Here is a 25201-nt window from a genome sequence, read left to right on the forward strand (position 1 = left end):
TACCAATTGGGTTTAAACATAAAGAAAGAAAATTCACAAACGAGAGTGCTGTGCTCGACGTAAAACCATGAAACTATGTAATTATAATGATTATATTTAGAATGAACTTTGGCGGTTTAAAAAAAAAAAAAATAGACTATAGCAATACGGATAATGAGGGATTGAAAATATCAGGGAGCAGCCTGTCCCTTGAAATAAGGGGAGAATGTCACTTAATGGGTTAATACTGGAGCAACGTAACTGGGAAGCGAGAACCACCACGAACATATAAGAAAGGACCAAGGTAAAAACAGCAAATTGATTTTAATAGGCTAGTTATTGGTTGTCACGGAATGCAGGAGCATCTGTCTCTTGGTCGGCTTTTGAGTGTTCAGAAATAACCTGGAGCACACGGTGACGTCATTCAGTGGCAAATATGGGGAAGGCTTTGAGGTCTGTGCCGTACAAACAGCTGGGCAGTGCGTGTCATGATTCATATTTGAAATCACACAGCAACGGGGAGGCGCGCCAGATCTGTAACTCATACCGCAGCGGCTCATTTCTAAGGAACACAAATCTATAATTATTATACTGTAATTCCAGATACAAAAAAACCCAACAAAACATACACACGTCAGACAATGTGTGCACTGATTTGAGAATGCGTTTTTTTTTTTTTTAATCTAATCTATGACCGTGTGAAGAATTTCTAGGCACTTTACAAAATACATCGCATGTTGCCTCATTTACTGTAGTCATTTTTAACAACTGAGACATCTCTTGCTCCAAATCATGACTTTTTACGTTTTCGTGTAGCTGTTTCGTGCTTGATTTTAACTGTGCATAAACAAACACATTAAAACAAAGGAGGGGGGGGGGGCTATATATGTTCACGACGGCTTAAAATTGGCTACATAAATACACAGTTCTGTCCCTGCAACTATTATGCACGCTGGGAGTTGTAGTTCTGCACAACGACATCAACGCGAACCTGAAAGGCTCAAATCGTTCTTAAACACTACAGCACCCATAAAGCCTTGGGGTTCGTTGCGAAAAAAATCTTACCGGCTGCCCGTTGCGCTGCATTCCGGGAGTTGTTGTTCTTACAGAAACGTCGCACCGTTGATCCCAACTGCACAGGCACCTGGGAAAGACTACAACTTTCATGATGCACAGCGAGTTTGGTAAACACAGAACTGTCAGAACAGCAAAATCTCCATTTTGTCAGCAGCAGTCTTAACATGGCTGAAAATGAAAGCGACAGGCAGAGGTAGGGATAGGATTTAATTTTTACTTCGTAAACAGTTTTTTTTTTTTTTTCACTACAAGCACTTTATGGACCCGGCGCAGGTTTAAATGGCCGAAGGAAGACCACAACAGCGGGGAGATGGATATTAAAACAGCGTTTTTCAATGCTGCCAGAGATGGGAAGCTGAAACTTATTCAGAAGTTAGTCAGCAACAAAAGTATAGAGGAGTTGGAAGCCCTGGCCGGGGAAAAGACCCAAGGAGGCACCCCGCTTTTAATAGCGTCCAGAAACGGGCACCTGGAGGTGGTGGAGTATTTGCTGCAGCACTGCAGGGCCGATGTGGAACTGGGCGGTTCTGTAAACTTTGATGGGGAGACTATAGAAGGGGCGCCACCTCTGTGGGCTGCCTCTGCGGCTGGTCACCTGCATGTCGTCCGCGGCTTGTTGAAAAACGGGGCGTCTGTCAACAACACCACCCTGACCAACTCCACCCCGCTGCGGGCCGCTTGCTTCGACGGGCACCTGGAGATCGTCAGGTACCTGGTCGAGCACAGGGCAGACATGGAGGTGGCCAACCGGCACGGCCACACCTGCCTGATGATCTCTTGCTACAAGGGCCACAAGGAGATCGCCAAGTACCTGCTGGAGAAGGGGGCCGACGTGAACCGCAAGAGCGTGAAGGGCAACACCGCCCTCCACGACTGCGCCGAGTCCGGCAGCCTGGACATCATGAAGATGCTGCTCAAGGGCAACGCCAAGATGGAGAAGGACGGTTACAGGATGACTCCCCTGCTGGCCGCCAGCGTCACGGGCCACACCAACATCGTGGAGTATCTCATCCACCAGCCCAGGACCTCCAGAGAGGAGCGGATCGACGCCCTGGAGCTGCTCGGTGCCACTTTCGTGGACAAGAAGAGGGACTTGCTGGGGGCCATGAAGTACTGGAAGAGGGCCATGGAGATGAGACACAGTGACAAAGGCAGCATTGTTCACAAGCCCGAGCCGGGGCAGCAGGTGCTGGCGTATGATTACTCCAGGGAGGTGACGTCCAGCGAAGAGCTGGAGTCTTTGATCACAGACCCGGATGAGATGCGCATGCAGGCCCTTTTGATTCGGGAGCGCATCCTGGGGCCCTCCCACCCGGACACCTCCTACTACATCCGCTACCGAGGGGCCGTGTACGCAGACTCTGGGAACTTCGAGCGCTGCATCAACCTCTGGAAGTACGCCCTGGACATGCAGCAGAGCAACCTGGACCCACTCAGCCCCATGACTGCGAGCAGCTTCCTCTCCTTCGCCGAGCTCTTCTCCTTCGTCCTGCAGGACCGCGCCAAGGGCACCCTGGCCACCAAAGTGACCTTCAACGACCTGATGGGCATCCTGTGCAAGAGCGTGCGGGAGGTGGAGCGGGCAGTCTGCCAGCGGGAGAACCCTCCGGAGGTGACCCAGTTCACCAAGGCTCTCTCCATCATCCTGCACCTCATCTTCCTGCTGGGCAAGGTGGACTGCAGCCCAGAGCAGGAACATTTCAAGAAGCAGACCATCTACCGGCTCCTGAAGCTCAACCCCAGGGGAAGGAACGGCTACACCCCCTTGCACCTGGCCGTGGATAAGGAGACCACCACCGTGGGCCGCTACCCCGTGGGCAAGTTCCCCTCGCTGCAGGTGGCCCTGGTCCTTTTCGAGTGTGGCGCCGACGTGGACTCGCGGGATTACGACAACAACACCCCTCTGCATGTGTCCGCCATGAACGGCAGCATCGAAATCATGAGCGTGCTTATAGAGGCCGGCGCCCATTTCGACGCCACCAACTCCCAGCGCAAGACCGCCTGCGACCTGCTGGACGAGAAGGCCACCACCAAGAACCTGATGCACCCCTTAAACCACGTCACCCTCCAGTGCCTTGCTGCCAGAGCCATTGAAAAACACAAACTGCCTTACAAGGGCCTGATCCCGGAAGAGATGGAGGCCTTTATTGAGCTGCATTAACCTTTCGTGCTGCCAACGCCGTTGCATTATAGAATTGTAGGGGCTGCTGAGAAATATTTGAACTGTGTCAGCCTGAGGGGCTACAACTTTTAACTCTTGTTTTGTTTTTAAACTGTTGGTGGCATGGAGAGACGGGAGGTGGGCATATTTGCCAAGAGCCTGCATGAGGCTTGACAACAGCTTCCGATCTTCTTGTTTTTTTTTGTTTTTTTTAATTTGTTAATTTTATTTGAAGCACTTTTAAGTTCTAGTACTTTGTTTTTCATCTAAAGTACAGAAATCGCTGGGCAACCATTGAGTCTCTTGTTTAAACATGTAAATTAAAAATAAGATGCCTGAATAAAATTCAGTGATTATAAGAGAGGGCTATTTTGCATTTGTTTAAAAAAGCACAGCAAACAGGGTTGCGCTGGACGTTTGGAGAGCAATTATTTCTGTAGCCTAACTTAGAGTGGCAGACCTGGGTTACAATAGTGATCTTTATTTAAGCCGGCCAGCAAGCACAATGAAACTTGAAAGGTGTGTTCACTCCCGTTGCAAGTAAGTGGGGACAAGTCTGGCTACAGCACAACATGTGCATGGTATCTTTACAGTTACTCATAGGTCTTTTAATAGACTGGGTGAAACAGGAGTATAAAGTAAAAATAAATATCAGTCCACGCCTGTGTTGCTGTTAGTAGCTGGTGGGTTATTTGGTTCTAGTCTGGATAGGTACGGTAGACCCAGCATGGAACTTTCAGGAGACTGGGTTTCAGGCCACTGGGGAAGACTTGTGGTCTGATACAGCAACGTTGTCCCAGCCTAGGTCTCCTGGACCCAGGTTTCAAGCCGCTGTTCCTGAAAAAGTCGTGTTCCCTCAGATTTAAGGGACCCTTTGGGGCACGCTGAGGAGCAGCATGGAGGAGGATAGGGCTGCTCTGTAGTGTTTTACAAGCAAACAAAAAGTTGTGCTTAAAAAGGGGGAAGGAAAAAGTTTTTAATTAGGGGCATGCAATTTATACCCCACTGGAATAAGCCACCCCCTGGATTTTATTAGCGCATTTCCCAGTTTTGGTGGGTCCCTCTGGGTTGCATCAACCACCTGCTTTTAGCCATAGCCACACAGATAGGAGTTTGATGCAATCCAGGGTGATTTCCTCAGTGCTGAAAAATGCTTCAATTAAATCTGTCCGAGGCTTATCCTGGTGGGTTAATGTAATTGCAGAACAATAGCTGTAATAATAATAATAATAATAATAATAATAATATAGTAATATAATAACATGTAATATTGTGAAAATAAATGCAGTGTTCTGTGCCTTCAGTGTGAAGTAGACAGTATTGTAAAATGTGCACATTCAACAGCATTAGTTTCAATGAATATAGACTATTTGGGGTTGATTTGATGAACCGTACCCTGCCAGGATAAGTCACAGCTGGATTATAGAGCATTTTACAGTACTGTGAAGGTTGATTCAGTGCAGGGTGATTGCCCTCAGTGCTGTTAAATGCTCTGATAAAATCTGTTGCTTATCCCGGTGGTGTGCAGTTTGAGCCCGTCAATCTGAAGTTGAAGGGTGGCTCATAAATGTCGTTGTGCATCCAGGGGTGCCTCAGAATGGCCGTCTCCTCTTTGCGGAGTCACGGGGAACAGAAACTGCTTTAGGGAAACTAAAAAATGCCACCACTGAAATCTGTGGCCCCTCGGAGGTTGTAACAGTTCTGTTTATTTGATCCAGTCTGCATTGCTTTTCAGTTTGATTTACACTACAGTGAACCAAGAAATACACCGTGGAGCAGTCCTCTCAAACTTACTAGCACCGGCGGGCGGTGGTCTGTGGCCACTTGTGTATGTTATGAGAATTATTCTGTGTTTAAAATGAAATTGCACATTGTCTGCATTTAATTCAAATTACTTTACGGTTTATTTAACCCAATATGCAAATGTTAACCCTGCAAATGGTGCATGCTGTAGTACAATAAAATGCATGTTAAACAACACAATAGAATATTGTCTGAAATATAGAATTAAAAGTGATTACGATCTGATGTGAAAGCCCTCTGACTGCTTTGAAATGAACATGATTTGTGTGTTGCTTTTAGTGAATTGCCAGCTACAAGAACACATTTTTGCAGGTTTAGATTGGTACAAAGTGCCTTTTCAGAGGTAAGCAAACCCTCTACTTCCAGAAAACACAAAGGCAGTTTCAGATACTGGTATACGCCTGAATGCTGTAGAGTGCAGTCATGTATAAAAGCAAGTGGTGTCCCGTTTGTGGCTAATTCCTCCTAATGCATCATGTCATATGGACTAACTTGGACGTGTGAGTGCTTAACTCCCCAACTTCAATGAAGGAACTAGAGGTCATAATCACTGAGGAACTGTGATCGATCCATCCAGAGCAATTTTAAGACAAACCACTGCCGCCCTGGGTACCTGTTATTGACACTGCTTTGTAAGGTGTTTCTAATGTTTTGTTGCATGTAGGTTAGCATGCTGGAGGATTTTAGCATTGCAGCAGAGCTGGGATTAATGTAATGTGTTATACTGGGCTGTACAGAAGCCAAGCTTATACTCTGCAAGATGACACGAAAGTCATGATCCGGCGCAGATCACAATATACACGTCACAAGCTCATTCATGTGGGAGTCCTGATGGATTTGATATGATGAGAAATAAGATGAAGTGATTGTTAATGATGGGACTGTTTTGTAATAAGAGAATGTGGAGCATGTTTTAATACCAACGATAAATTGCATTGACATGTCACTGAAGGACCACATTTCAGACTACTGTACAAGTAGCTGCCGAGTACCATATAATTGGGTACTTGGGTACACTCTATTGTCTGTGCTAATGCTGCTGCTATTTTAATTTTATATATGTGCGTCATACTGACGTGGCTAAGATAAGATTTTCATACTAAACAAGAGAATTTTGTGACAAGCCTGTTTGCAGAAAATGTCTCTGTGTAGGTCTGTGTTTATGATACAGACACATGTGTAATGCTATTCATGTCCTTGGCAGGGATATAGGACTTTATGTTACAGCTATAACTTTAACAACTGAACCATAAGATCTTGAGCAGTAATAAAGAGAAACTAGTTCTAAAAAAAATGGTCTTTGTCGGTTGCCTAGATCTGAATAGAAAAGTGTCTTAAAATATTTGGAGATTTAACAGGTTTATTTTTGCTAGACTGTTGTCTGGTTTCACAGAGCTCGGTTTGCACTAGGCATGGACTACCTCAGCTAAGGATGGTTTCACAAACTGTGATTAGCACGAATCTTTGACTACCTAACGTTACCCTAACTGCTTGTTTCAGAGACCTCGATTAGCATGAATCTTGGACTACCTAATGTAACCCTAGGCATTTCAGAATAAGTGCTCTGTGAAACCAGCCATGCTGTTAGGTAATCCAAGAGTAGAACTAATGGGGGTCTGTGAAACCAGCTCAGGATGAGTGCGGGAGAACCCGGATCAGATGGGATCGACGGTCAATCTGTGCTCATGGAAACAAGGTATAATTGTAGGCTGTCCAACACTGGTGCTAATCCAGGTCTGTGAGTCCTGCTAGGAATGTTTTACAGATCGGGTCAAATAGAAGAGCGCTGGCCCCAAGTCATGTGCACAGTGTCTGTAACTTGATACATACAGAATATTGTAATGAGCTACTGTCATTTATCAATATGCAATGTATCGTTTCACCTTTGCTCAAATGATGCTGTTTCTCACCTGGGACTTGAGTGTACTGTAGCCCAATCAGTGGCATTAGGAAATATCAATACTGTTTGAATAATTAAATAAATGTATTTGATAGCAATCGCAATTTTCCTCTCAATCATTAAGGCCCCCCCCCCCCCCAGCCCCCAAACTTTGAATTCCACAGTTCAACGGTTAATTGCAACAATGGGCTCTACCTCTGTGTAGGACTTCTCTTTCGAAACTGCCGTCTGCACAGGTCCTGAAAGGATAACCCAGTTCAATACGGAGGACTGCAGTAGTGCCATTCAAAACAGCAGAGCAGAAAACGGATGATAAAATTCAACAGTGTACTACCAATCTTTCACATGCAATTACCCTGCAATCGTCTTTGTAGGGAGAAACGATACTATCACCTAACTAGACCTTGTTCCTTTTACCAGACACAAATACAATAAAAAATGTAGCTGACAACACACAATCTATTGCACAAGAAATGCTGGCTTTTGAAGGGCTAGACTATAAATGTGATACAGAGGGTGGTGTGTGAAGCAAGAATTTAAACTGAGCGAGTTTAAGCTTTAAATCTAGATGTAACTGCTGTGTGTCAAGAGACTATCCCCTTCAGTGACTGTGTATAATTGCATAATTGTGCATATGAAAACAAATTAAAAGGAGAATACTAGGCAGAAATAAATACTAGTACAAAAAGCAAACCTTTGTATTACCTGTACTTTAAATTATTTAGAAAAATGACTTGCAAATGTGGGTTCGTCTTTGAATGTAGCCTGTTCATGCAACTTTAAATCAGAACACTCTCTGAAAAGGGTGACACTCAACCCCTAGCTAGCAATGAACTCCAGCAAGCTTGTTTCCTGAACGGATCGTATCTAGCTGGGATAAAAATAACACTTCATACTGAGACCTAAAGGCAGAAGTGAGTAACACTGCCTGATAGTGGAGATCAGTAATCTTCAGGTATAGTCTTAATCTGACAAGGTATGCTTTTGACAGCCTTTCCTTGACACCCAGGTGAAAGGCACTGTATAAAAGTGCATTGTATTGCTCTGTATTATACTGAGTGGTGAGCAATTTTATTTTTGGTAGTGGGGTCTATTTAAAGGTGTAGCTGCCCCGACTCGTTTAAAAATAGCATAGTTGCATGTTTGAGAAGGCTGTTGCCTTGTAAGGCCATGCTGAAAATATCAGCTTTGTAAGTATTTAATGTATAAATGTAATAAATATCAAAAACACCAGTTTGGGAGGGAAAAAATGCAATGCCCCTTTTTGAGTTCTGCTTCCTCTGCTATTATACAGCCTGCAATGGGTAAGGTTGGGTTGTTAGGTTTAGGCATGTGTAAAGTACATTGACTGGGTACGTATGTATGTAGGTTTGCTTTTCCAACACAAAACAACATCACTGACAAATAAAATTGAAAAAAAAAAAAACCTTTGTCGAATTTTATTTTGTATTCATTTAGATCTGTTCTAGCTGCTGGAACAACCAGTACTGATGGTGCAACGGCGCTTAACTGCTCAACAAAGTCAATGAAATCTGTAAAGCACAGTGAAACGGAAAGGAAATCCTCTGGGCCATACACTTTGGGCAGTTCCAGCTTTTGGATCCTCCAGTGTCATGGGCCTCAGCTGTAGGACTTTCCCACAGAAAACGTTGCCGTTGTATTGTATTTGTTTTTTTTAAGGCATGCCATTCACCCTGTAGCGTTGGCGTCACCTCTTACCCAGGCAGCTCTCTCTGGTCTGTGCTTTCCTAGACTGCTTCTTTGTCTTCATCTTCGTCTTTGTTGTCTTCCTCGTCTGTGTCTCTCTCGCTGTCCACGCTGATGCTCATCGTGGTGGATATTGTGCTTGGAGGTTTGGATCTCCTGGTAGCATCTGCATGTACTGCAAAGCCATGCATTGCTGCTGCTGAACGTTACAGATAGCGCTTTGCAAGAGTTCATCGTTCTTGTTCTGGTCTTTAAGTTGCTCTTCCTTCTCTTTCTGCTGTTTGATTTTTTGCTCCTGGCTCCAGAGGGCCTTCTGATTCTCAATCAGTTTTTGGTTGAAGGTCTTCTTCACCTTTTTTGGGAAGAAGCTTTTGTTCTCCTCCATGGCGATTAAGCACTTTAGCGCGTAGGGTATGCTCTCTCGGGGCAGGCCGTGGCTCCTGGGCAGAAAGGGGATGATCGTGTTGTATTTGTGGTGCCGCTCGATGGAGTCCATCAACACAGAGTTGGTTTTGTACTGGGCCCAGTGGGAGTTGAAGTTGGTGGTCAGGAGGATGAGCGTGAAGGCAGAGTTATTGACGGCATCCTGAATGCAAGTCAAGGGGCTTTTCCCAGGGATTTTGAAGTCCACGCTGAAGGTGGCTCCTTCCCCAGAACCCAGCTGCTCGAGAGTCTCCTGAACCCTGAAGGCATGGTTTGTGTCTTCCCAGGCGTGGAGAATCACAAATGAGAAGAACTTGTTCTCCATCTCACCCTCTTGTTCTGTGGTCGAGGCTGGGGTTGGGTTTCTTGGAGGCTCCGAAGGTTTTGTTTCAGGGTGTGACTCCTCAACCGAGGTCTATGGTGAGACACTTGGGGGTGAGGTTTTTTCCTCCTCTGAAGAAACCTTCTCTGCTAGGGCTGACAGCTCTTGGCTCTCCTCATGTAGCCCGGTTTTCGAAGTCACAAGATGATCTCTTACTGGATCTGCAATGGATTGCAACTGTTTCAGTTCACTGCAATTGGGCTTTTCTGCAGAGGACTGTCCAGTGGATACAGAAGAGTCAATATTACAACTACTATCCTTAGTCTGAGCGCCTGGTTGTATGCTTCCATTCCGTTCTTCTTCCCCTTGTACAGGTGGTATTGGTACCGGGTTTGGCTGAATGTCCACGCTAGATAAAACAAGATTCATACTGGCAGCCCTGTGACCTGTCCCTGAGCTGCTGACAGATCCACTGTCAATGGAAGAGTTTGAAAGTGCTTTACTTTTGAAATGGCACAGTGGGAGACTGGCTGATCTCCAGGTAACTAGCAAGGGAAACAGAACTTTCTGTAAGGCTTCGCAGAGAAGACGGAGAACTCTTGACTTCAGTCCTTGACTGACTTTTGCTGTTGTGAATGTTTATGGCGGGGCTTCTCCTTAGCATATCGCTGACCCAAGAGAAGAATCCGGTGCTGGATTTCAAAACCGACCCCCCGTTCTCCTCCGTGTCTCTTATCTCCAGGTGTGAGCCACACTCAGTCCTGGACTCCACTTTCAGATGCTCTAGGCTCACCTTGCTTTTCCCACCTGCGTTTTTCCATGCCTCCATCATGATCAGGTAGACATTGTCTCGCAGTGACTCGTCACAAAGCCTCTCGGCCACCAATACTTTAAAGATCCGAGCCACGTCCAGGAGAAAATCAGCTTGGCTGGACAACAGTTTGCTTCTCGAGGCCGTGTGTTGGCCATCCTTGGCTGTCATGCCAGCCAGGTAAACAGCCGTCTGATTGTGGCCCAGCTTTTGGAGCTCAGCGCGGGCTTCCTGTCTGCATCTCAGATTCATCAGCACCATGGCATAGACAAGCTTGTCCATATCTGAGACAGAACATTCCAGCTTCAGACTGAGGCTGGTCAGCCTGTCTTTCCCCACATTGGACAGGGCCTTAAATGCATCCTCCAGGGTCGGGCTACGATCCCGCTTGTCCGCCATTCTGCTATGATTCCCGGGAAGCTCGCTAGAAGGAAATACGACCCACACAACATGATAGGGGCCTCAGTCATGCTTTCTCATTACCGGTGGATGGATCAGAGTGTCCTTCTATGGAAATGGTTGCTTTCCTTGTTTTTTCTTCTTCCCTGAGACCTGGAATTAAAAAATATATACTTATGAGCATGCCCAATGCCGCAACCTGTTATACACTCAGACCATAACTAAAACGTTACACAGAATGCAGTCGCTGGAATCAGACCTCAATCTAGTACTAGCACAAGGAACTAAATATTAGAATTTTTGAAGTATTTTTTTTAAATCAAAATTCTGCTTGAAATATTGCAGGTATGCTTGAAAAAAAAAAAAACCTGTTCCCATCTGAGAATCAAAAGCGTCCCCTTTCTCCCCAGTCCCTTAATCTGATCAAACAAACGCGGGTCTTTCTTTATAAATCAGATTTTCCCTGCCTATCACTCATAAGTGAATTCAGTGACTGCTGGCCTATGCTTTCGCAATGCTTTAAACTTTGCTCTGCTAGGCGTACGCTGTAGTTAACCTTTGTAATACCCGTTCCGGAATTTTACATACTACCTCCCTGCTCACCTGTTTGGAAAAAGTTAAACATGTTGTCTGACTTGCCAAACCATGTAACAACTGAAAATACTGCACACTGCTCCCCCTTTCAGGTACAACTACGTGTCTTATGACTTCACTCAGGTCCTGTGTCTGAGGGTGTGCCTGCCTTAGCTTTTGCATACATTGCAACTGTATTTTCCTTTAATAATAATAATAATAATAATAATAATAATAATAATAATAATAATAATAATAATAATTTTTAACGAATCTCACGATAACCTTGGCTGCATATTCCTTTTAAAAGAAAGTACTCAAACTTTTATTACATTTTTTATTACATTGTTTTAAATACCTATACCTAATGTGATCCGCATATTTACATACTTCACGGGGTGCATACGGCAATTCATTACAAGATATTGCCCTTCTAAACTAATAAGGCCAAACAACTCAAGTCGATGTACATTGCACCTGGCTTTAGATCAGATCTCCTGATTAACAACAGTGCTGCCGAACCGCTGTCTGTTACGATGTTTCCCTTAGCCAGGTAGAGCGTGTGTACACCACTATGTTACCCGCACCAACACAACAGAAAAAAAATACATGTTAACATAAAGAAATACAACACTGACCTGTAAAAGTGTTTTTAAGCACTCGGCTGCTCACTTGCTGGACTTTTTGCGTTTTGTTGTGCGATAATTCTACATACACCAATCCTTGAGTTCAGAGACAGAGGTAGAAACGAAACGATATATTCTGATCTTATTAATAATATTAGGTGATATTTCGGTGCACATGTTCATGGTCGAGTCTGGGAGCCTTCTTCCTAAACAAGGAAGTGGAAATCTCCGCAAGAGACGCCAGACTCACTCAGTCACAGCAAATGAACAGAAGACACGGAAATCCAGCGGCCGTATATTTTATTCCTCGTAGTAGTATATTTACAGTAGCTTAGCAACAACAAAATAAGATAACAGCATCGCTGCTTTGCAACATTGTTGTGCAAATTAAACTCTGACGCGTTCTGCTCATAAAAGATATAACTTCCTACTGTTGCAGCTGAGTTCAGTCAAGATGGGCAAGAGCTGACAGCTGCCATAGTTTGATGGAACCGTGCTCGGTTGGCAGTTGCGTCTTTCTCCACCCATGCACAGCGATGTTTGACGAGGAACAGCACTATCACACGTGAGAGACGTATCCTGAATGATGGCATTCTTCCACGACAGGGTTACATTTGTGACTGCGATCACTGGGACACTTTGGGATAGTTCGGTCTCTTCAACCCCCCCCCCCCCCCCCCCCCCCCCCCCCCCCCCCCCCCCCCCCCCCCCCCCCCATGGTTTAAGATAGGGTCTGACAATTAAACACACTGTAGACTGCTGAGTTGTGTCAATGCACCGCACCGCACACACTATGCCTTGCAGTTCTGTTCTTCATACGAGAAGTTTTACTCAGTCATTTTCACAAACTCAGCTGCAACCCGGGGTATATTTGCTTTAGAGATCTACAGTAAACACGTGGCGGTTGCTATAGAAACAAGTTGCGTTTCCAAATATGTTTGTCTTGGCTTTATATGTAAATTTTTTTCTACATTGACAGTTTGTAGAGATCGTTTCCTTGAAATCTACCGAGCCAAACAATAAAACATTTATACGTGCATTTTTAGTTAATGGATACAGAACAATAAGCACTTTTTTTTAACAAGAAAACAATGCTTCACTAAGGTTAAAATTCGTTTACAGGTCGGCGCTTGCCAATAGCAGTCGGTACTAAATGAATATTTTGAGCATGCTTCTTGCGAAAGGGAATGGACACAGCAAACTTGTATCGATTCTGCATGAGCCCCGCAGCACTGCATGTCTGTCACCAGCAGGCGGCGCCCGCAGCAACAGTAACGCGAGGGCTGTTCGTGGTTTTTCCCCACTCGCTAACCTCGCTGTGTAATAAAACTGATGAAGCTGGCGGTTTCTGTTGCTGATTTCCGTGTACACCGACACCTCCCCGGGTGCAAACACGATTTTGACTGGCCTCAAACAAAACGTTTATAGTTGGCTTGTAAATGATGAAAATCTATAGAAAATCAGATAGGAAAAAAAGCTACAAATAGGGGGTGCGTTCTGTTTGACACATTCTGACCTAGAAACCTCTTTGTTTGTGTGGTGCGCATAGTTATAAATGCAATGAATGCATGCAATTCAACTGTGCAATAAGTTGTGCATGTCATGCATGCGCCCGATTGGTTGCAGCGATTTTTACCCGCGCTAGGCGCAAGTTATAAATCGGCCCGCCTGTTCTTGTAGCTCCAGAATACAGACACGTGGAGCACCTGCAGTTTGGAGAGCTGCATGTAGATTGCTGGTTTCCTGTTTACCTAGTTGACCCCCTTTATTTTACAAGTCACAGACTGTTGGTAAATAAACGACTGTGGTATCCTCTTACTGTTAAAATGTAAATGTATAGCTTGTAAATAAATCCTACAGCTTCATTATCCACAAGCAAATCGAGTCTGGAGCTGCCTGTTGCAGAGAGAAAGGGTTATCCTGAACTGACACCGAGGGTTAGTCTGTGGGCACATTATCTCCCCTTGAATCCCGCTCTTCCTGCCCCCTCTTTTATTCTCGGACAGTCGCCGGTGGTCGGTCGGGGCTGGGCTGTGTAATTAATGCCTGTGTCTCATCTGAACGGTTGACACTGACTCTTGTCTGTCTGTCAGCTGCGGTCCCGGCGGTTTTTCAATCACGCTTTGTGCTCCTCGGCTCTGCTGGGAGCGAGACGGACCCCTCTCCTCCTACTGTCGTTCCGACAATAATCTTTATTTAAGCTTAATCAGGACTGCGGAGTGTTCCTGGACTCTGCATGGAGCTAATGAGCAGCAAGCCCTCTGCCAGTCACTAATGGCCTCCCGGTAGCTTTATAGTCTAACAAACGCATGACTCTAATGTGGTCCCTTGCAAAAGTTTCCCATGGGATATTTGCATTTTCCCCCACCCCATGCTTTTGCCATGGCTGTATTATGGGTCGACCGTAGCTTGCCCCGGTTTATTAACACCATTCCTTATTGCAAAAATAAGAGGTAGCATATTTTGTATTTGTGGGACACGTGTGTCCCTTTGTGCGTTAAAGGGTTAAAGAGCTCTGGAGCGTCGGATCCGCCGCTGTTTAACCCAGTTGACCCCAGACAGCGTGCAATCCTGCGGCCATGTTTTTTTCTTCCACAAACACAGAAAGCGACGGGTCTGTTTAGTGACTCATTCCTTAACATTTTAACAGCAAAGAGCAGAGACTTGCGCAACACACCGTTTCTGCCGCTCTTGGTAATAAAAACACGATGCCTGGCATTATACTTTGTGGTTCGAATCCCTTCAGCAAGCCCCCGGCCCCCCCTTAGCTATGCCATCACACAGGATGCACAAGCTGAGCCTGCTTCCAGAGCTTGCATTCTGTCTTCACCGCTTCCCAAGGAAATGCACAGCCAGTGATTCACAGCCGAAAAAAAATCACACTGGTTAAGTACTAGCGTTAAGGAATGCTTCCTCAGTTTTTCTTTTTTTTTTTTTTTTTTTTACAAACATGTGCTCCTTATCTGTAGAAAAAAAAATCTTGGAAAGTTGTGTGTGGGGGGGGGGGGGGGGGGGTGGGGGGGGGAGTAAATGTGAGCTATCTCAATTCCTATCAGTTTGAATATCTCGTGTGACACAATGTGATGGCTCCACGATTCAGGCGATGAAAGTGATTGGGAGTACACTAACCCTCATGTGGATCACCCAAAAGCCAGTTCTGGGTTTGAATGGCAGTAAACTTTACACTGAGAAATGTTGGTGTAGCAAGCACATGTGATGTGAAGATATATATATAAATATACTATATATATATATATATATATATATAGATATAATATATATATATACATATATATAAGAAAAATTATTATAAGTTCGAAAATCCTTTTAAAAGAAAGTATTCAAGTAAAAAAACATTTTTGGATACAGTTTTTTTAATACCTATATCTAATATTATCCGCATATTAAGTCCTTCACGGCAAGCATATTCATTACAAAACTAAGTTTGTGTCCGTACAGGACTCTTTGAGAACATGTATGTATAGCTTTGCGAAACGTTGACCGCAGAAAGTCGATCGCTATATATATATATATTATATATATATATATATATAGATATATATATATATATTATATGCAATACGTGGAAAAAAACAGTGGTCAGTTGAGAATTACAAACTTTTTAACAAAAAACGTTTTAAAAATTTTCAGCGTTGTTGGTAGTTTCAAAACATTCAATTGTCGACGACATGAAAGGAAATTTATTATTATTATTATTATAAAATTGCTTAGACTACTATTGGAACCCGACGTAAAAGAAAATTTTCTTTCGTGAGTCGAAAAAATAGCTTGCGTATAATCCTATGGTAAAAAATTTACATATATGTATCATAGTAAAATGTTACAATATAGTCACACATATAATATATACAGTGGTATCATTTTTTAAATGTATATACAGTGGTATCATTTTGGTGCCCAGTTAAACATGCCCATCACAAAGACCAGCAGCAACAGCTGGGTAGAAGTTGAAAAGATCACGATCCAGAGAGAGCAGGGAAGAAGCAACACTAATGCATCATGGAGAGCGGTTTTCACCTCCAGCTGTTGAGGTATCTGTAGCAGCAGCTGCCTGCTGCAGACAGGCTTCCTGTCTACAGTGAAGACTCGTTTCTAGGTGCATAAACAAACAGGACCGTCAACAAGGTTTGCTTTGTCATAAAATAATAGTGTAATGATAGGCTAATCTATGAAGAAAAAAACAAAACACACACACACACACACACACACCCTTGTGTTTTGCCGTACCAAGACGGACCAGAACAGATTTTTATCATGAAGTCTATTCGTGCCGTTTGAATGTTACAGTTACTAGAAACATGTTAATAATGATGCTGTCGCGTTAATGAATTTTTTGTTCAGTTTTTTAGGTGCTGATGCTTCCAGTATATAATGTGGGCGGGGTTTTTAATTGGTAACAGCACCTCCCGCCAAATGTAGGCTACAGCAGAGTGTTCAGCACCGCAACACGCCCCGGCTGCTTTGGCGCTAAACCCCCCCAAACCCCTCCGCAGGTCATAAATTGTAGCGCGGCACAGCACGGAATAGCTTAAAAATAAGGAGGGGGGCTTATTTCTACATGTTCTGTATTATAGCTAGCCTCTTCATTTTGATGCATGACAGAGGACAGTATTTGCATACACTGCAAGCATTGGTTAAGGAATGGCACGGGCCAACTCGCAACAAAACAACATGCTGTGCTTATCATTTCTGCAATAGCAGTAAAACTGAAAAAAAAAAAAATCTAATCATAATTATTCTAATCGTGCGCTAAAACGGTATAATCCAACTATATTGTAGTTTGGTTACAGTTTCACGTTTGCAATTGATTTTAACCTTTATAATTAATTAGTGTAAACGCACAGTACTTCTATATACATAGACCTAGACATTGCATTAATAAAATTAAACAGCAATGCAAAATGTTTAAACGCTGATTTCTATACATCACTCAAGTATAACGCATTTGCATATTCTCGCGCGGGGACACTTGGAAGCCGGCCTGCGGGCGAGGGACCAAAGTTTCGCGCGCTGAAAAGGCACCGCCTTCTCTCTGCAGAGTGACACGTACGCAGTCCAACCGGACCTCAGATTTCGATACCGGGTGTCCAATGAGACGGCAGGCTGGGCGGGGCGAAGCGCGGTTGAAGAATCTCATTGATTTCGAGCAGCGCCAGTTTCAGATCGGACTTTTACGGGAAGCCGTCTGGAAGTGTTTGATTTGTGAATACCTGGAGGCGTTTAAAACAAGGTAAAAAAAAACAAAAATAAACGAAAGAAAGAAAGAAAAATAAAAAGATTATCTCTAATTATATATATATATATATATATATATATATATATATATATATATATATATATATATATATTGTCGTTTAGCAAGCAAAACGCGTGTTAATGAAAAGTTGTTTTTTTTTGGAGGAATTCAAAACAGTTTTCGAGCTACAATTAGTAACTCGAGTAGAATCCGACTCGTGTTTTCATTAAACTGTCATTAATTACCTCAGTAATTAAGAAGTGCCGGTCTAATTATGTCGGTAGTTAAACGAAGTGATGTCCTAAAAGAAAACATTTGTTCGTTTATTTTGTGTCACATTTAAAACCCCTTGTATTGACCGGAAACGCAACTTTATATAAAAAAAAAAAAGTCAAACTCTTTCGGTAAACTTCCTCTGTGCAGTAGGTGTACAAGACATCTGATTCACAAACATCTCCAATTGTATTTATCTTGTCAGCTAAGGACCGGTGCTTTTGCTGTCACTTCATTAAATCGAAATGTTAGAAGTTTTGCGCTTTTATTTATTTATTTTTGTTCAAGGTCGTTTTCGCGACATAGTTCTTGTCGAGAATAAGATCCAGTTGTGGGGTCAAACAAGTTGTGTAATTTGTAGGAGTTTACTGTAAAATACAACTTTACAAACTGAGCAGTACTGTATGGATACAAAATGGTGGACACCTAGCAAGTGCTCTGTTATGAAGTTGGGTTCCCTTCGCCACAACAAGTCGGTGCTTCTCCTGGACTACTTGGATCAACGACCGGGCAACTTTTATTTATTTATTTTTAAAAATGTACTTTTCTTGCAAGGAAACATGTGGATCCAGGTGCGTACCATGGATGGGAAGGAGACCCACCGGATCGACTCCCTTTCTAAGCTGACCAAGGTTGACGATCTCCGGCTCAAGATCGCGGAATTGTTTAAAGTGGAGCCCCAGAGGCAAAGGCTTTTTTACAGGGGCAAACAGGTAATCTTTCTAGCATCTTGACGCATCCTTTTTAACCCCCCCCCCCCCCCCCCCCAAACATTCACATAAGCTGTAACCTTGGTATGTGAACTGTAGGAGGGCAGTGAATTACTGGACAACCTAGCTGACACTTTGTCCCCCATGTGTTGGGTGCTTTCATGCTACTGTTTTTGGAAGTCCTGCTGCCATCTTGTGGCTAACTAGAGTATCCTATGCAACAAGCTTTCTCTTCCAAGGGTTGTAAACAAGCATGCGGGCACAGTGTGAAGTTGATTTTTTGGCTAAAGTTTTATAGAAACCACATAAGTACTATTTTGATTACAAGACATCAGTTTTTTTTATGCATTTTACATGCACATGTTAGGCAAATTTTAGATTTTCTTGAAACATCTTTATTTTGTATTTGCCTAGATGGAAGACAGCCACACCATCTTCGACTACAATGTGGGATTGAACGACATCGTCCAGCTCCTGGTCCGACAGGCTGTCCCTAACTGCCTCCCTGCTGTTCCGAAGGAGGCGGAGCTCTCTGATACTGATTCTGGCTGTGGCTCCGCCCAGAGCGAGTCAGACAAAAACTCCAATAACGGCGAGGAGGTGGAAGGCCAGGCTGGCACCTCTGCACAGTCTGATCCTGTAGAGCCTGCATTCGGCTGCTACAAGGTAACCTATTATATGAATGTAGAGCATGGTGAAAATGCATAACTGTCTACATCTGGTTAAGTCTCTAATCGGTGAGATTCTTGCTTGATTTGGACAGACAGCCGTAACAAATTGATTGAAGTAGTGGGTGAAGGTCACCATCTCCTCTGGTTGATTCCCCCCCCCCCCCCCCCCCCAGATTAACGAGTTTGTGGATGCCTGTGACCTGAACATGGGAGCCTGGTTTGAAGCTCAGATTCTCAATGTGACTAAAGAACCCAAGAGTTCAAGCGAGTCTGGAGAGGATAAAACTGATTCTGCAAAGCCCAGCAAAGAGGAGACTGTGGTTATGTATCACGTCAAATATGAAGAGTAAGGCGCTTTATTTTTGTATTAAAGGAAAGCTTCTTGTAGAAGACAAAATATCTGCTGTCTAAGGCCCATGCTGAAATGAGCTGTATAAAGTAGCTTATATATATATATATATATATATATATATATATATATATATATATATATATATATATATATATATATATATATATATATATATATTTTGGAAACCTACTCCATGTAATTGTATGCCAAGCATTTCAGTAACTCCTTAAATACACAGAAGGTCTAGATTCATCTAGAGCAGGGCTTCCAAACCCTGGTCCAGGGGACCTATGTGTCTTCTGGTTTTCATTCCAACTGTGCTCTCAGTTCCTTAACTGAACCCTTAATTGAACTGTTAATCTGCTTTAATTAGACCTTTAATTGTTCTCAACTTCTAGTTACTTTTGCAGTGGGTCTTATCTGCATCCTTGGCATATAGGAGTGTAGGAAGCTAGTGGTGTTCAGCTATGCGGTGCATGTTGTGGTACTAAATACAACTTATTAGGCTGAATTGGTGTTGAGCCCTTGTCTTTTTTGAAAGGTCCATTCTTGAAACTCTCTCCTTTTTTTTTTTTTTTTTTTTTTTAAACCAGTTATCCAGAGAATGGTGTTGTGAAGCTGACTGGGAAGGATGTCCGCCCCCGTGCCAGGACAGTGTACCAGTGGCATCAACTAGAAGTGGGCATGGTAGTTATGGTGAACTTCAACCCTGATGAACCCAAGGAGAGGGGTTTCTGGTACGATGCAGAAATCCAGAGGAAGAGAGAAACACGCACCGCACGTGAAATATATGGCAAGATATTGCTTGGGTAGGTTGATAAGTTCTGTCTTGTACCTGTAGAAAATGCAGATTGTGAATAAGTCTATATGTGATCTTAATGTAGTCAAATTCAATGCAACTATTGTGTGTAAACAGACTGATTACATTTTTTTTTTTTTTTTTTCAGTTTTACCAAATGTGTTTTTGTTTTGTGTTGCATGGTTTAGGTGTGTGTAATTAGCAAGATGTGTTCTTAATCTTTTTAAGAGATGCTGGTGATTCTCTAAATGACTGTAAGATCATGTTTGTGAATGAAATCTACAAGATTGAAGAGCCAGGAAGTGCAGAGGGTGCTGCTTTGGAGAGCCCCATGAAAAGTATGCATTAACTTTCATTTATTTGCCTGTTTGAATCCAGAATAGTGCTACGTTATGAATTGAAATGTGGATTTTATGATCAGAATATAAAGAACAAAACTGAAGTCTCTTATTACAGCAAATCTTGTAACTAGTATATTTTTGAAAATACTGCTATGTATATTAACAGGATTGCTTGTGTAGTTATCTACTAACTTGGATCCAAGAGACTGATATCATGGTGCTTTTGCACCTTCTAAACAATTAAAAAGACCAGACATTTGTAACTAGTGCTCGGTCTCTTTCCTCTTCAGGATCAAATGGCCCGGAGTGTAAGCACTGCAAAGATGACCCAAAGAAGAACTGCCGCATGTGTAACTGCCATGTGTGTGGGGTGAAGCAGGATCCAGACAAACAGCTTCTGTGTGATGAGTGTGACCAGGCCTTCCATATGTACTGTCTCGACCCTCCCCTAACCTCCATCCCAGATGATGAGGACTGGTAAGTAATGAGTGAAGTCATTAATTAGCTTCAGGAAAACTTGGGCCATGCAGTGGCTTCTAAATCTAACCGTTCAGATCTTAGTTATTGCTTGCTGACTGACTACTTGTGAGTTAAGTGAAATATAAGTCTTCTGGCTTTGACCAATTTGTCTAATTTGTTAGGTACTGCCCGAACTGTAGGAATGATGCAAGTGAAGTAGTTTTAGCTGGAGAGAAGCTGAAGGAGAGCAAGAAGAAATCTAAGATGGCTTCTGCAAACTCATCCACCCAGAGAGACTGGGGCAAGGTACGTTTGTCTATTTAACTACAAATTTAAAATGGGTATTTTTGTACAGATGTCAAGCCAAGTAGATGGCTGTAATTTTTAAATACTCCTCCCCCCTCCTCTCCAGGGCATGGCTTGTGTCGGTCGTACAAAGCAGTGCACCATTGTACCTTCAAATCACTATGGACCAATCCCTGGAGTTCCTGTGGGGACACAGTGGAAGTTTAGGGTGCAGGTGAGCTGTATTTTATTTGCATGCAGTTACGCAGAATAGGGGTCTTCAGTAAAGCTGCTAATTGGATGAAAAGGCAGCAACCTGGAATAGAAATAGGTTTTAAGTTTTTCCTATTGTTGCATTCACACCAGTAATCCGTAATCTGTTCACAGGTCAGTGAGTCGGGAGTGCATAGGCCGCATGTTGCAGGTATTCATGGAAGGAGCAACGATGGAGCCTACTCGCTGGTTTTGGCTGGGGGATATGAAGATGATGTGGTGAGTTAAGGGATTACTGGGAACTACATTTGTGGTCTCTCTCTCTCTTGCTGTTGGAATGCTGATAAAAACATTTAAGAAATGACTCAGTCCCATAGTTAATATTGGTGGCATTTTTAATGTATATAATTGACTCCCCTTAATTCCCCTGTCTGACCTTAAGGATATACCTTTTACTACTTCCTTCTGAAAAAATGCACTAAACAATCCGTGCATAATTTAAATGCCTCCCTTTTTTTTTTTTTTTTTCTTAGGATGCCGGCAATGAATTCACCTATACAGGATCTGGAGGCCGGGATCTATCTGGAAACAAGCGTACAGCTGAACAGTCTTGTGACCAGAAACTCACAAATATGAACAGGTCAGAACAATGGAGTGTTTCTATTACTTGCGCCGTATAAAGATTGAGTTGAAGAGGTTATCTAAAAGCCTGGAAGGTGGGTCCACTGGAAAAGTCTTGCCACTGAACCAGGAATGGCAGCAGTTTAAGTTGTGTTAGGGTGCTGAGAACCCTTGATGTTTGTTTATTCAAGTTGTACCGCGTGGGATTGCAGAGTAACAGGATTTGGAATCCCATATTTATTTATTTCTAAATAGAGCTTTGGCTTCAAACTGCAACGCTGCCTTGAATGACAAGGATGGAGCCGAAGCCAAGGACTGGAAAGCAGGGAAGCCAGTCCGTGTGGTGAGGTCCTCTAAGGGACGCAAGCACAGCAAGTACAGCCCAGAGGACGGCAACAGATACGATGGCATCTACAAGGTTTGTTTGAGCTGGTGGAGAGTACTGGCAACTGCTGGAGTTTAACTATACACTAAGTTTTGTTGAATTTTGAGATAGTTGCATAATAGCTTATGTGTTTTTTATTAAATTCCTTTCCAGATTGTGAAGTACTGGCCAGAGAAAGGCAAGTCTGGCTTCTTGGTCTGGAGGTATTTATTAAAGCGACATGATGATGAGCCAGCCCCATGGACCAGAGACGGGAAGGAGAGGATAAAGAAGCTGGGGCTTACTATGCAGGTAGTCTTTCAGTAAGCATCATATGCTGTTGGACCCAGTTCCTCCTCTTCAACCTCATACTTAAGGCTGTCTCCTTACACCCATCAGTATCCAGAAGGCTACTTGGAGGCTCAGGCTGCCAAGGAGAAGGAAAAAGAAAACAAAAAGGAAGACTATGACGAGGAGGAGGAGGGTGAGGTGGAGACTCCCAGCAAAGGCAAAAGGAAGAGAAAATCTCAAATAGGTATGTGACCTTGTTTTCACAGCTTGATGTATTGTTAATTGAACTGTCCCATCAATATACACATAGTTTATAAACTTATGATATTTCCTTTTGAATGTTCTGGGTGGACATTTTGAATGTTCTGGGTGGTGGGAGTTATTGGTGAAATCTGTCAAAATCCATTGTGTAAGGTGGACGAAACAGTTGAATGTAAGTTGCTTGGAGTACAGAATGCACTTCCTAATATGCTTGCTTATTTTTTTTTTGCCATTCTACAACTGTGATGGGGGCTGCTATATACCAGATAAGGAGACTTCTTCCCCAGTTAAAAGCACACCCAAAAAGATGAAAGTGGAGGCATATAAACTGACAAAGGAGCAGAAAGGGCTTATTAAGGAGGATGAGCTCAACAAGAAAGTTTGGGATGAGGCTCTGACCTCACTCAAAGAAGGACCGGTAAGTATCAGGGTTGACCTTAAATCCTAAACTGTATGCTGCTCTGCATTCTACAACTAATGACATGGTGTCAGTAGTTGAGACATTAATAAGAAATGTTTTCAGTTGATTCCATTGTGGTTTTTTCCCCAGAAATTCCTGAATAAAGTGGAAGAGGTATTCCTTTGTATCTGTTGCCAGGAAGTGGTTTTTCAACCAGTCACAACAGAGTGCCAGCATAATGTCTGCAGGGTGAGTTCAAGAACATTTCAAATCTACAGCTAGACCATGATTATCCACACCAACTTCTGTATTCATATAATTAAATTGGTAGCAAACATGCAAATGTCTAATTTTCTTGATTAGGATTATAGAATAGACTAAACTGTTTCTGTAAGGCAAACCTCACAGCTGTCTCCTATCTCTTGCAGGAATGTTTACAGCGCTCGTTCAAGGCCGACGTCTACACATGTCCTGCTTGCAGACATGATCTGGGCAAGAACTACAGCATGACTGTCAACAAACCACTGCAAAGCCTTTTGAGCCAGTTCTTTCCAGGATACAGCAGTGGCCGGTGACAACTTCTCCACTGTCATAGACATGACAAAAAAGGGGGGGTGGGGGGTGAGATTTTATGAACTGAAATAACGATTGGAATTTTCTAACTAAAACTACACACCTTCAGTACCTTCATGTTGGTGTGTGTCTCATATATATAGTTGTAAGATGCAAGATTCTTTCTCTCTCTTTCCTTCCCCCTCTCCCCCACAAGTTTTGTTTCCTTTATTCAGAATGTAAATATGTTGGTTTAATTTTGTGGACAGTGGTTACACATGTTAGTGTTACTTTTAATTGCAAACTTGCTTAATAAATGTGTCTGAGAAGTAGTTATTATGCTTGCAAATGGCCATAACCTAGCTTTCTATGTGAAAGGGTGCACAGCAGAGGTGAAAAGTCATAGCAGCGGGGTTAGTGTGCAGGAACAAAAAATACAAAACGCACAATGACAACCTTGTTGCCCAGTCACTGCAACACAATTTGTACGTTAGTTTTTATAGGAACTCGATAGCAGCCAGGTTGCAGTGACTTTTAAAAGTAAAGTTTTGGAATGCTACCTCAAGCAGCCCTTATCTGTTCTCTGGGCAAACTTTAGAATGGAAGTCTATTCTAGCTTGTTTTTTATGTAGAAAAAAATAACAAAGCCTTTTGAAGCCCTGAAGTGCCTTTTTATAAGAGATTTGCCCCCCATTCTAGTACTGAATTGTTCATTTAAACCTGCTTTTATGAGAAGAGGGTGTTTATAGCTCTGCTAGTTACTTGCATCATTTTGGTTTTGCAGTGACTCCTCATTTACATGAGTTTTTTGCCCCTTGATGTCTTGTATGCATTGCATCTTGCATGCAATGCATTTTTTAATTATTTAATGTAATAGTCATGGTGCAACCATCAGAGCCAGTATAAAAATGTACTTTTGTGCTGAAATGTACATTTTGCTAAATAATGAGGAACTTTAGGTTGTGCTCAGTTTCTTTTCTTCTGTAAGTCGGTAACAAGGGTTGCAATTGTATACCTCGGCTCATTCATACAACATACTGGACAGTGTATAAGTGTAGTGCTTGTGTTGGCAAACCATAGACTAATTGTAGTTTAAGTTTTTTTTTTTTTTTTTTTTGTCTTGTTTGCCAGTTCCTACTATCCATGTGCAAGGTTCTGCATTATGAAATGCTTCTGTTTCATTTGGACATTCACTTACAGCAACATCTGTATTTGACTTCATGTGTATGATTTTATTTTTTATTAATAAAACGTTGTATTAATGTTTCTTTAACTTTTACTTCCCATTGCTGCCTCCTATTTTTGTTTTTTATTTGCTGTTGAGGTTCCAGTGGTAGATTTGAGTTACTTTTATATACATACACTGAGCTTGCTATTGTGGTACAATATCACACAATCTTATTTATGTAAAGGAATATGTCTCTACATCAAATGTAAGCAATTAAATTGTTGCTTTTGTTCAGCAACTTCAAGGGTAAAGTTTACTGAGGGCTTCAGGATCCCACCTTTAATTCACTGCAGTGCTGTTTTCTATATCGGTTTGTAGATAGGGATATATTGATATGTAGAGT

General features: G+C 42.8%; 3 protein-coding genes across 3 annotated transcripts; 2 read left to right on the top strand and 1 right to left on the bottom strand.

Moving 5' to 3' along the window:
* Positions 1-1120: 1120 nt before the first annotated feature.
* On the top strand, positions 1121-7018 carry LOC121301382 (protein fem-1 homolog A-like). The gene has a single exon (XM_041230728.1). It carries the CDS (start codon positions 1367-1369, stop codon positions 3215-3217), a length of 1851 nt encoding a protein of 616 aa, XP_041086662.1. The 5' UTR covers positions 1121-1366; the 3' UTR covers positions 3218-7018.
* On the bottom strand, positions 5094-12454 carry LOC121301180 (TIR domain-containing adapter molecule 1-like). The gene is made up of 3 exons (XM_041230319.1): positions 11794-12454; positions 9875-10735; positions 5094-9465 (listed from the first exon to the last, which is right to left on the bottom strand). Exons 2-3 carry the CDS (start codon positions 10580-10582, stop codon positions 8746-8748), a joined length of 1428 nt encoding a protein of 475 aa, XP_041086253.1. The 5' UTR covers positions 10583-10735; positions 11794-12454; the 3' UTR covers positions 5094-8745.
* A 3204-nt stretch (positions 12455-15658) lies between these two features.
* On the top strand, positions 15659-24872 carry LOC121301125 (E3 ubiquitin-protein ligase UHRF1-like). The gene is made up of 17 exons (XM_041230247.1): positions 15659-17032; positions 17867-18024; positions 18436-18687; positions 18866-19038; positions 19638-19853; positions 20072-20181; positions 20475-20661; positions 20826-20949; positions 21056-21163; positions 21316-21420; positions 21675-21781; positions 22018-22180; positions 22301-22438; positions 22526-22661; positions 22945-23096; positions 23229-23327; positions 23507-24872. The coding sequence occupies exons 2-17, from the start codon at positions 17872-17874 to the stop codon at positions 23651-23653; spliced, it is 2370 nt and encodes a 789-aa protein (XP_041086181.1). The 5' UTR covers positions 15659-17032; positions 17867-17871; the 3' UTR covers positions 23654-24872.
* Positions 24873-25201: the final 329 nt, after the last annotated feature.

Source organism: Polyodon spathula, chromosome 27, assembly GCF_017654505.1.
Source record: "Polyodon spathula isolate WHYD16114869_AA chromosome 27, ASM1765450v1, whole genome shotgun sequence".
Classification (NCBI taxonomy): Eukaryota; Metazoa; Chordata; class Actinopteri; order Acipenseriformes; family Polyodontidae; genus Polyodon; species Polyodon spathula.